Here is a 13173-nt window from a genome sequence, read left to right as displayed (position 1 = left end):
GTCAGAGCTGAGGTCATCGGCATCTTCAAGGTCTTTGCTGCACAGGAAGATGGTCCAATCCTCAGGTAAACCAAAGCACACAGCCCACCCCATGGGCTTCAGGCATTGCTCTCAGAGCCTGTCTGGGGGTATCATGGACCTTGGTGGAGAGCACACTGAATGCAGCAGCACCACAGAACCTGCTGCTGACCACCTCTACCTTCCCAGTACCAGCAGTGCTCTGCCTGCTCCAAGAGCAGTGGTGCTGCTTCCCTGGTTGCAGGGCCACTGCTGCAGCATCTGCATGGGGACCTGCAGGCGACAGTGCAGGAGGAGCACAATGCACCAGGGCTGGAGTACCAGCACGTCAAGTGAAGCACAAGCCACGTGCACTGTGGCGTTTTGAGCCACTGCAGCATTCTCCCCCCTCCCATTTTCTTTCCCTCTTGCTACTACTGCAACTCCTGCCATCATTGGCATTCTCATTAGCGTAAATTATGGCATATTTTGCCCCAAATTACAGCTGCCTGCTTGCCCTAAGTTTTCACAGCATCCACACCAGAGTGATTCTGCAGTTAACAGGACATCCTGGATCCACGCTGCCAGTGCAGTTTGCACACAGAGCCTCCTGTGTAACCATAGAAGCTCACACAGGGGCCACATGGGGTCCTACAGGCATCCAACATGCTCAGGACACAAGGAACAACTGAGAGCTCTGGGATTTTATGAACAGCAGAGTTTTAGCTGAGTGTTTTTCTGCTAAGATTGTGATAACATGAGGGCTTACTCTGGGCAAACACACTGGTAGGACACAGCCAACCTGGATTTACTGGATTAATCTCCTATTCATCCTATCTTGGCCTTAGTTGCTGGCCACTCCTGCAAGTGTGAAACCAACCAAAGCAGAAAAGCTTGGAGGGTTGCTGTGGGGGCAGAGTGAAGTTGGAAAGAACTTAGGCCCAGGCTCCCTGGCTTTTGGATGCTGGTGTGTCCCATTAGTTACTGTCCTACCTGGTGCAGGGCAGCTGGGGGCATTGGGATGGGTACACAGCTCCTGCAGCTCCATAGGCAGCCCTGGCCTCACCAGCAGCTGAACTCTGGCTTCCCCAGCATGACTGAAACCACAGAATTTTCCTGTCACAGCAGTGAAGTTAAAGAGAAGTTGTCTCCTCATCTGGTGCCTACTCAGACAGCTGCAGCGTGATGTAAGCTCTTAAACCTGGCTCATTTTGGCAGAAACCATCAGATCCACAAGAGCACTGAGAGGCTTTAATGGTTCAGGCAAAGCATCAGTTTAAAGGGGGAATCCTACAAACCCTTCACAGCAAATGTCAATTTCTAAAAGCAGTGAGAAGGGTTTTGCAGTGCCAGCACCACCACCCTCAGCCTAGCCTGGAGCAGCAGTGGGATGTCTTGTACTGTACTTACCTGTATAGGAGACCAGCAGTGCCAAACTGGGTCCCAGGAGGGCTTAGGCAGCTGTGAGGCAATAGCCCTGGCATCTTGCTCTTCAAACAGCTCAGGCCTCTCTGTGTGGAGAAGTCTTGACCAGATCAGCTCCCCCAGAGCACAAAGCTGAACTTCAATCACAGCATGTTTATCTTAGAGAAAACCCAAGTCCGACCCTTTGGGACCTGCTGTAGGAAAGCAAACACCTCGGGTCCTTTGAAAATCAGCTTAAAAGGGAGACCGTGGAAACAGTCATGTTCTGCCAAGATACATGTCAGCTGTCAAGTTTACAAGGTACTGTTACAACACACAACAAGAGCATGATCTGACATGTACAGTAACAAGCCATCTTTGTTAAACTCTGTTCATCAAAAATTCTATTTATTATCCACACATGAATCAACGAGCCCTGTGCACAGTCGCAGTGGAGGGAAGCCACAGTTATTTCAAACAGTTTGAAATTAAACCATTTCCTTGAATTTGAGAAATATCCTTTAATTGAAATAGGATCTGCATTCAGAAAGACCGCTGCTTCAGGCTGACTGGTGCTTAGAGCTGTTCTGTGATCCCACCATCAAATAAACACAGGGAATGGTTTTAAAATCACACTGTAGGCTACAAACCACTCTTTAATGGCAGGTCTCACTCAATATTGTTCTGTGAGTTTGTGGTTTACTGAAATGCCAAAGAAACTGCAGAAACTCAGACTAATGTAAATAATTGTACACATACAGCAACTAAAACTGACAGGCAGAAATAACACACCACTTAAAGGGCACTGCTGCAAACAGGCAGATGAATAATTGAATGAGAATGTGGGGGTTTATGTGCAGCTCAGTACAGCAAGACTGGGATTTCCATTTTGAATCGCTGAAAGAGACTGTCAAGATTTCTTGTTTCTGCAGGGTAACAAAGGCAATTTGCAGAACTGAGCAGGCAGCACTGGGGCTGCTGGAAAACAATCACAGAACCTTTGGCATGATAAGGTGTTACAGAGCAGCTTAAATGCTGAACCAGCTCCACTGGGCAGAGTTCTGACAGGGCTTTCTAAAATCACCCTTCTCAGCTCCCCTCAGTGTTCAAGGGCTGGAGAGAAAATACTCAAACCGTATGCTTCACTCTAAACCGCATGACCTTGCACACTGCCACTGGCACTAAAAATCACTCCCAACCTGCTGGAACAGGAGTGCCATTTACAGCTGTGAAGTTCTGATTATATTTCACCATAGTTACACAACATGTGGAAAAAATACACTGTTCAGCATTTTGGCACACTAATAAATAAAATCCAGACACCGTCTATTAAAAATATCAAAGTAACCCTGTGCACAAGCTCCTTTTCATATAGTTATACTTGTTATGCAGAAGAAATCAGAGAGCTGATGTCTAATTACAGAAAATAATACAATTTCAGGTGGATTATTACAGTGCTATTACATCTTGATGTATGTTCCACCTATCAACACAGAGCAGTTGCAGTGACGCCACTTGCTTCGTTGCTTCTTCCAAATTTTATGTACAACATTCTGCTGCTGCTTAAAGATACACCATGGCACTTGTGTATACAAGAACACCCTCATCATCAAATAATTTACTTAATATTGAAACCCAGCTACAGCTTGTGATGGTTCTTGGTATTAGATTTTCCCTTTGTTACCAGTCTTAGGATACTTGACAATAGCCATTGAAATAAGGGTGAAAGAATGGAATATTTTACGTCAAGGCAGTTCTAGCAAAGAAGACTTTTTAAATTAATTGTGTTGTCTGCATAACAATTTAACATCCACTTCTGCGTGTTCTGGCTGTCAGTTACTTATTGACGGGACTATTCAGGTCAAGCCATTGGAAATGTTCTAACTCGCTCTCTGGAGACAGACAGTAATTTGAAGGATGTCCACTGCGCTCAGATCTGTGACGGTTTCTGGCTTTCTTCAGTTCTTCCTTTGCATGAAGAATGAGCCAATGGCAGCAGCAGACTTTCAAGGAGACATCATCTATGAACACAGTCAGATACAGAACCAACCCTACTGACAGTGCCTCCAACGTCAGCATGCTGCTCCTCACACTTCTAGCAAGAACACAAGGCCACAGAATAAACTAAAAAAAAGACTGTTTTATTGTGACATTTATGACATTGAACCCTTGCTGATAGGAATGGCTGTGGGTACTCCTGACACATTACATAATGTCATGGTGTAGGATGGCACTGATTGTCATCTGACTTTTGAGAATGTTTAATGGTCCCTACTGACCTCAGTGCATTTTGGCAAGTCACAGAAACTTTATCATCAGGTTTGTGTATACAGTTAACAAGTAGTTGGTCTTATAAGCACCATTACAAACCCTCACATTAAGGGTATTATTAATCTAGTTTACAAATGCTTCATTGATAAAAATAGCATGATTACAGTATACACACACTTAATTTACATGTAATGTATTATAGGCATAACTGAGATAAACTACTGAGCTAACTTTGGTTGATTGAAGTATTTAGACTGAATAATGGCAATTTTGGCTTCTAAGTTGTGTAAATATTACAGTGCATTTATAAATCTAGATTGAAAATTTACTAGCACCAAACGGATATCATAAATGGCGGACCTAGTAAGTTGTAGTTGGAGAAGCGAAGTTTAAGAATTACAAAAATAGAGCTGTCCATCAGTTGAAAGCACATTCTTGTACCTCTGCTGAAATGATGACGTGTCTCAGCATCAGTGGCCAACTTCCAAGGATAAAAGTCCCAGTTTTCAAGATTCAACATATCAAGGTAGCTCAGCTACACGTAAAAGCCTGAGAAAGTGGTTGTTTTGAGCTAGGGTATTCATCCTGTACCTTGTTTATGTAATAATATAATAGTGCTCATTCATACAAATGTACTCATGTAAGACTGTACCTATGATATGGAGAATCTGATTGGGAGGAATATTCAGTCCTACCTATCTATCTTTGGTTTAATTATTTGGTCTTTGGTTGATGAATTAATGAAGCAATATCTGAATTTTCATTTTCAGGTTATCTCCCAGCTCACCACTGAGGTAGTCTTTGTCATGTTTCTCTTCAAGCTGGTTAAGTTCCTTCTTTTTATAGAGTGGAATACTACTGATTTGTAATGAATAGTTTCCAGGCACTGGCTTCTTCTTTGTGAAATGAAGGTAACTTATCCCGTCCTTCTTATTGATTCTAAAGAAACCGTCTTCATTTCCAGAGTCAATTAAATATCGGTTATGGTTTGTTAGTGTTGTGAGGGCAGGAAGCAGTTCCAGGATGCGGTCTTTGTTACTGAGATCCGAGATGTTGATGGAGAAGACTGCTGCTTTCTCAACATCCCAGCTGGCGAGACTGATGGGCGGCTGCAGCTCTTGCTGATCCTGCACAAGAACAAATTATGTCAGTTGGTTTTGTCAGAGCGTGTTTCACACGTGCCTGTGTGTATGTGTTGCTCACCCAGCTCATTCATTATTAATTAAATACTTTTCAGAAGGAGGTTCTGTATTATCATCTGTCAAATGCACTGCTATGGGCCTGGGACTTGTCAGGATAAAGTACATGCTGCTGCTCCGGCATGGGTAAGGAGCCTGAGACGTGATGAAAGCTTCTGTGTGTGGGTCCTGCTGCCTGACAAACCACCCTGCTCCGTGCTTGGAGTCCACCACCGGACTTCTACAAAAAGAGCTGCAGAGGCGCACTCCTCCTCCCTGCCAGGAGAACCACAAGCTAACATGAACAGCAGTGTGCAGGGTCTGGGGAAGGCTGTCACTCAGGTGGCAGTTTTCTGCTTTGCAAGATTTGCTTTGTTTGGGTGTGAAGCTGGGAGAGGCCACGGGTTCAGTGGGGTGCTGGAAAAGCAGCATCATCCCTCACCTCTCAGTGATGATAACTGGTCTTCCCCCTGAGTTCCCTGCACACAGGTCACTCTGCAGTGGCAGAATGATGACATTTCAGGCAGCACATCAGCTGTAACATTTTCATTTGGAAAGCAAGGGAAGCTCTATGTCACCCCTGAGACAAATCCAGCACTAATCACAGAGTACTGAAACACACTGAAGAAACAGTTTACGACCCCACTCTGCCCAAAATCAAATGTCCGCACACTTCTGGGCAAAAGCAGTCTCCTGTCTTCCTGTATTAGCAGAGCACCATCCACCGACTGCCTAATGGGAACAGCTAACAGGATACCAAATCCCCTGTATTTGTGTGTGGAAAAGCAAGCCCTTCAGAGCAGAAGGTATGGATGACAGTCAGCTCAGGGTAGTGACTGTGCGGCAACATTCTACAAGAGTATTCAGCATCTCTTGATTACATTTAGAATGCAACACACACATTTGCACACCCAGACATGTACTTTCACCTGAATAGTCTAGAGACCTGCCATGACCTGCTGCTTCTGTGGTCAGGCCAGAGCAGATCACCTGTAACATCACTGTCACCTTAGAGTGGATAGAGAAGTGAGAAGTCAAATGACCATGGACTTGGGAACCCTTCTCCTACAGTTCACTGAAGTCTGCATGTAACTAATGTGAAGCAAAAGGTTTTAAATCCAGTCACTTGTGATGGGATGACTGGACTGGGCAATTCTGACTTTAGATGACAAGAAGTGGAAATAAGCCAACATGGGACTGACTCCCCTGGTGATTCAAGGAGTTTGAATTTTACAAAGGAGAATGACAGACGACCTTTGCCCAATGACAGTGAACAACTTCAAAAAGCCCACACACAGACTACTCAACATCTAAATCCAGCTCTCCAATGAGCTTTTCTACTTTGTTAGGGGTGTACATTTTTGCTGTGGGATTGTCTCCTGGTGCACCTCCTTTCAAGACTGGCTTTCCCAAGACCACCACAAGTCCTTTCTCCCCAAAAGGGTCAATTACCTCTGCTTCATTTGCAGTTTCATTAGTGCTTCTGCGCTTCCTTCCTCTCTTGGGATAGCCGTTGATTTTACATTCATAACAAGCTTCTGGAGAGAGGGAGTTGTCATCTACTTCTCCACTGAGTGAAAGCTCTTGTCCTTGACCTTTCCCTAGCCCCACTCCAGAAACACAGTGTCTGAGGAAGGAAGAAATCCAAAGTTAATTCCAGTGAGACACAGATCTTACCAAAACCTGGACTGGGGTGACTGTGAATACAAATAATAAAGCAGTTATGTTGCACTGTTTTCCTAGGAAAATCTTCTGCTGAAGTCAACAAGTGAAACTCTCACTGAATCACAATGCAGCTACCTCTGGTTTCAAGAACCTGGCTCCATGAGGCTTTGCCTAAGAGAGACCTGCCAATATTTAACAGTTTTAAAAACACAGGCTTAAGCTCTGAGAAGTTGTTAGTAATTCCTGTCATCCGACCTGGAACACATTGAAAGAGACCAGTTTTCAGAAACTGCTGAAAAAATCTGAAAGGTGAGGTCTTGCCTAATAACCCCAAAGCTTTTAGGCACTTCTGTAATATAAGCCACAAGCTTTCTGCTTTCCATCTGAATTGCTTGGTCCTACAAGCTGCACAGCCCTAACACTCCCACTGGGACAGCTGAAAATTGATTTCCTCGATAAAGCAGATATTTATTCAAAAATGATTCATTTGGAACACAGAAGAATACGGAACACACAAGAACATAAAAGCATACAGAATTGCTATTCCAGCCAGTGGGTGAAGCCACTTGTATAATATCATTTGTCTTTGGAGCAGGCAGGAGCCTGGGACTTGTGACACACCACAAATCACAGCAAGAGGGGTGTGAGCTCCCAGGTGGCAAGCTCAGAGAACTTGGCTGGATGCTGGGGTGTGCAGGAGGGAGGTGAAAGCAGTGGCTTAAAAGAGATGGTTGAACCTGGCTGCCCTAACCAAATTCCATTAAGCATTAAAACCACATTCCTCCCTTCCCTTGGTTACCTTTCCCCTTCTCCATCTCGAAAATCAGCACGTGCATCCAGGTCTTGAGCACCTCCACAATCTTATCCCTCTTTCATTGGTGACAACCCCCCCCCCCCCCCCCCCCCCCCCCCCCCGGTTCTGCTGCTCCACACTACAGCAAAAGGAGAGGATTATGTCCCTTTTATGTCTGTTAGTTTAAAATGAGAATCCCTTACCCTTGTCCTATTCTGAAGTAACCAGGTGGACATCCACAGACGTAGCCACCTTCTGTATTTGAACAACCATAACTGCATGGGGCTTGTGCAGAACCGCATTCATTGATATCTTGGCAACCTCCACTAAACTGTTCATACTGAAATCCTGTTGGGCACATACATTTATAGCTTCCCAAAGTATTGTGGCAAGATGCTCCTCCACAAATGTGTGCACTGAGACATTCATTTTCATCTGGAAAAGAAGCAGAACATACCATACATTAACTTTTACTCTGAGGTGTAATCCAACCTACCCCTTCAGAAAGGTTGTGCTTGACTGTTGCTAAACATGCTGTCACATCAGATGGACAGACGGAGAGCAGGGCTTGGCCTCACTCTTGCCTAAGGAAGTGGTCGCTAGGAGATGATTACAACCACACAACAGAGCAACTGTTGGGCTACTCTACAGAAGATGTTTCATGCCACGTCAGCTCATGCTCTGGAAAGCAGAGGAGGCAATTTTTTTTTTTGTTCCAGAAACAACTGAAAAGAATAAAACTTTGCACAGCCAACAATCTGGCCCAGTAATCCCATGTTCTTAGTGCTGTTCAACGTTAAAGGAGTGAGGAATCAAGGTCTGACACCTTTTCCAGGCACTGAAAATCCCTCTTTACACACTCACATTTAAATGTGAGGTACAGGTAAGGTACAGGAACAAGGAGTAAAGTAAAAATAAAAGCAGCTGTAGATACAAAAGACTGCCACATTCTGAGCCAGCCCTTCTCCAAACTTCCCAAGAGCAGCACTGTAGGAGTTTGAGGTCAGTTCAGGCTTATTTACTGTAAATGCCTAGTTTTTTTAAATGTAGCTGCTCTAATTTTTTGTCTGATGTGGCAAATTGGTTTGAAACATTCTGAACGCTGTTGTTCCCTGATTTCTGTGATAAAGCAACTGCCTATGTGCACCGAGTGTGTGTGCACACATGTCAGAAATGCCATCTAGACACTGTATGGATAAAATGTAAAGCACAGAGCAGCATCTCTGACCAAAGCATCTAAGTTACAAGAGAATAAGTACTAATTCAGAGCATTATTGTCTTTTTCCAAACAATGTGGCTGTTTGTTCTTTGTTTAAAATTGATGCCTGTGCTTCCTGCAGCCTAATTTACAGCATGATGCACTCCGGAATTGCCTGGGCAGGGGATGCAGTCACACACAGCACAAGACATGGGAGGAACCAAAGCATTCTTCGGTGATTATCTAAGTATGTGTTGCAGCAACATCAAAAGTCCCTGAACATTTCATTAAATAAACTAAAAAAGACACAAACTGTTTGCAGAGCTGGGATTGCCAAGGAATATGAAGGAATTGTCATGGAAAAACCTATTACATGGATTCTTCCCCTGGGGTACACCCAAGAGATTTAGATAAGTATCTTAAGCACATACAGTTACAGATGTTACATTGTGAATATGTGGCGACCACAGGGTACTAAAACCTGGGGCTCAATTCTGTGTTACTGAAGCCCGCAGTTTTGCACTTAACTCAAAATGATGTTTCAGTATTTTCCATACCTAACACAGAAATTATGTCAACATCATAAATGCATGCTTGGGCCACAGAAAGTTACTGCACCAAGAGGAGATGCTCATTTTAACTTGCTCCACAGCAGCAAGAGTGTGAACGCTGTGCTCTGTAACACACAGCTCTGTTGTGCTCACCTTCAGTAGGAAGGAGAGATGCTATAAGGACAGAGGAAACAAAGCCTCCTTCCTTCAGTTCTGGGTTCCTGCTGGGCCTGCCTCATGTCCAAAAAGGTGGAAGAAAGCCCAGCTATGGCTCTCAGTGTAATTTACCCAGGTGATCAGCATTGTGTTGCAGAGGTTGAAGTTCTTCTTTCCATTTGGGAAACATCAGTGCTGGTGCATTCCGAAACTGGTATTCCCAGTATAAAAGCTCAATGGTAGCCAATAGGCTCAAAAGCTGGAGTAACAGTGTACACCTCCTTTGGAAATACACTTGGTTAAATGCTGTTATCACCCAGGAAGGACTGGAAGCAGCCAAGATGTTTTGTAAAACAGAGCTGCACTTCCTCAGAGTCGACAGGGTCCTCCAGCAGCCAGACATGGCAGTGCTGTGGGGCTGTGTTTATCTCTGTTTTTACCTTCCTGCAGACTGAATTCTAATATAACCCTAAGATCTGCTAGTTTAATTAATACTCAAAACCACCACGTGTTTGTGCTCCTTCCTTGTACTCTTACATGTAATAGGAATAGAGTACTGGAGCACAAGCAAGCAAACATCACAGCAAGGACTGCATAAAATGTCATGGGGTTTGGTAAGCACAATTAAAAGCAGAGACCTCCCTAGAGCATGACAGTGATAACAAGCAAAGGCATTTTTATGTTTCTGAAAGCAAAGAAAGCCAAACAAAAGAGTTATGAGGCCCTTTGTTCTCGAAGAGGTCATCAAACACATCTCCGGGTATCCACACAAGACTAGCTTGTATGAAGCCCATTAAATGTGATTAAAAATGACATAACTGTCACTAGAGCAAAATGATTCATGTTTCTCTTGTTTGAATATGCTACATGCCATGTTGTTGAAACATGCAGAGACTCTTCTCATGACTTCTGTAGAGGACCCAGCTCTGTCTGCTCAAGTCATATCCAGCATCAATGCTCTGCACATGCAGCCCCATCTATGAGGGCTCAGAGACTTGGGATACAACCAAGAGCACTGTCATTTGCACTTCTAACCAGAAGTGGCCTTTAAGCAATTGTTATACACTGTATTCCAAAGCTGCAAGGAAGCATCTTTTGACACAGCAGCAGCTTTGCTCAAATATAATGAATGTTACAGAGAAAAGGCAGCATTCTTCCTGTAGGTGTAGTAAGAATGGTAAAAGCACAGATCAAGTAGGATTTTAACAGAATTTTAGATGCTTTGGGGCAGAATTTTCCTTTTATAATTTAACAATCCAAACTTGTGGTTCTGAGCATGTCAAGTTCAATTCACCACCAGCTATGAGACAGGACCTGTACCTGAGCAGAGACTGCTGCACAGCTGAGTAAGACTGCCATTGTTCAGACCACAAAATGCACCAGGAACACAACTTCCCTCAAAGTCAGTACAACTTCCAGAACCCCCATAGATAATTTTGTGCTTAAACACTTGTTGAACCAGGTCACAGGCTGTTGGATGCTCCATACCCACTCTGCCTCTCACAGTCGCACACATTTGCAATGAAACTTTGCTGAACATACTAAATTATATTCAGAAAAAGAAAATATGCCAAACTGCACCATTGCTCCTCTTGCTGCTAACAAAGGTCACATGCATTTTAACGTATAGATTTTAAAAAGTCACTTGCCAACACACTGGTTCCACTGGTAATGCTGGAGATATCCTTGTGGGCAGCTACACCTGTATCCTCCAATTATATTCTGGCAGCCATGCTGACACCGGTGGTTTCCATCACATTCATCAACATCTAAAAAGATGAGTTTTGGGAGAAAAACTCAAATTATGCTACATTTGAAAAGTATGCTACAAATAATCATACTTATTCGTATATCATACACAGAGAGGTGTATGTCAGGATCTCCCAAAAACCTGACCAGTGCTGGGAGACCACTTCAGGCCTTCCAGGTTTGGATTTCTGGCTCAAGAGCAAGCAACTTAGGGCTGAAAACCACTGAAAGTTCAAATTCAGCCACAATTTTCAGACTTATTTTCTTCAATGGAGCAGACAGCACAAAGTCATATGAATAGGGGACCCCCTTAGGTTTTCTTAAGGCTCCCAGCTCCAGAGCAGATAATCACTTGCTTTTACCCAGGCATTCAACCCAGGAAACCCAGGATCTCTCTTTCCAAAGCAAACCAAACTCTATCCCAGGAGAAGGCCCTCTGGACCCAGAGGAATAAAGCCTGCAGGCCTTCAACTCTCTTTGGCACTTCAGGACTTCCTGTCTTTGGCAAGCCCCTCAGAAATCCACGCAGGATTCAACAGAAGTTCACTGAACTTACGATGCTTAAACTGAAACATTCCAGGCTAAATTGAAGTCTCTTCAAAAAATATCTGCCCAACTCTTCAGCCTCCTGCAATATATCTGTTTTTTGAGGCCCATGGAGAGAAATACCACCTTGTTGCTAAATTTCCATACCCCACTCCCTTTCAGTCTACACATGCTTACTCTGTAGCTTTTTGGTGCTTACTCCATTGGTCTCTCCTTGGATGATAGTACAGCTGAGAGAACATGACGGAAAGCAAGAGAAGGCCAAGTTAAATGCAGTGTGTGCTGCACCTACCTTCACAGCTAAGCCCAGTTTGATCGAGTGAGAAGCCACGTTGACACTCACAAACAAAACTTCCTGGTGTATTCTGGCAAATGCCCTTCGCCCCACACAAATTTATCTCAGTAGCACACTCATTATTATCTGAAGGAAACAAAAGCCTCAGTGTTATTTTTTTATTCCTTGTTGTGAAGATGATCATTTAGCAATGCCAACAATGAACAGTCTGTGACAAGAGGTAAAGCAACACCAGTAATGTAGCTGTCTTACTGCCCTCTCCATTTTTCACTCTGCACTACAGAAGGAGTGCTTACGGTACCATTACAGAGGGAGGGCCACTTTGCATCTTCTGCTCTGGTGGGACTGGGGACAGAACTTGGCCTGTGTTTCCATGTGGTTTCTCAGGAAGCCAATTTCACCTCCCTGCTACTTTGCTTCTGGATTAAGTCAGTTACAAATCCCAAATCTGTGTCTACATACCACGTCACTTACCAATGCAGGCTGTATGGTGCTGAGTGAATCCAGGAGGACATTTACAAGTGAAACCACCTATAGTGTTGACGCAAAGGAACTGGCAGTTGTGCTGCTTTGTTGCACATTCATCAAGATCTAAAATACCCAAGAAAACATCTTTAACTTATGTTCCCTGTGGAGGATCTGAGAGTTCAGCTGAACTTGGAGACAAGTAATGGCATATAAAAAAACCCAATTCAAATAAAGCCTTTTGAATCTACATCTCAATTTCCACAGTGGCTTCCAGTTCCTCTCACATGAAGCCCCACATGTAATGGATGGGACTTTGGAGCTATGCTAATGTCCATGCTAATGGTGGATTATGCACACTGCTCTCATCTCTCTGAAAGATGCTGTTACATGTTTGCTCTTACTGTAGTCAATAAATGGGAAATCACCATCTTCATGAGAAGAAGTGGCAGATTGCAAAACAGTATTGCACTGAAGCATGCTATTACCCCAAAAGAATTTCCCATGCTAAGATCAGAATTGCTGCTTTAATTTGTGCGGCTTCAGTCAGATCTTTGCTACCAAGAAAAATGAATAAATTAAATTATAATGAACATTTCAAAATCCCTCCTGCACTGCTGTCCCTTATTCAGCATGCTGCAGAGGTGGTAGGTTAAAACTCTGTTGATGCTGGACAATGCACTGCAAACCATGCTCACCTTTGCATATATTAGGATACACATATCACTGAAAAATGCAACTTAAACTGGCATGCTTACCAAAATATGATCAATCACATATACTATTGGTTACAAAGTCTTTTAAGATCAGCTGCCATTAGCCTGCAAAAATTCCTGTGGATCTGTTGTTCATCCAGATTATCAAAGAACTAAGTGAAACATCAGTTCCATGCTGTGCAGGCGAAT

General features: G+C 43.7%; 1 protein-coding gene across 1 annotated transcript in view; it reads right to left on the bottom strand.

The window, feature by feature from the left end:
- Positions 1–1902: 1902 nt before the first annotated feature.
- The window catches only part of FBN1 (fibrillin 1), a 152299-nt gene continuing 141028 nt past the window's right edge, over positions 1903–13173 (bottom strand). Inside the window, exons 60-65 of the mRNA XM_034066265.1 lie at positions 12278–12394; positions 11801–11929; positions 10863–10982; positions 7512–7743; positions 6303–6477; positions 1903–4799 (exon numbers count right to left, since the gene is read on the bottom strand). Of these exons, the coding sequence (XP_033922156.1) occupies positions 4410–4799; positions 6303–6477; positions 7512–7743; positions 10863–10982; positions 11801–11929; positions 12278–12394 (1163 nt within the window). The 3' untranslated portion in view covers positions 1903–4409. The remainder of the gene's footprint in view (positions 4800–6302; positions 6478–7511; positions 7744–10862; positions 10983–11800; positions 11930–12277; positions 12395–13173) is intronic.

Source organism: Melopsittacus undulatus, chromosome 9 (assembly GCF_012275295.1).
Source record: "Melopsittacus undulatus isolate bMelUnd1 chromosome 9, bMelUnd1.mat.Z, whole genome shotgun sequence".
NCBI classification, from domain to species: Eukaryota; Metazoa; Chordata; class Aves; order Psittaciformes; family Psittaculidae; genus Melopsittacus; species Melopsittacus undulatus.
Note: the sequence above shows the minus strand (reverse complement) of the source record. Positions and strands in the feature narration are given on the sequence as shown.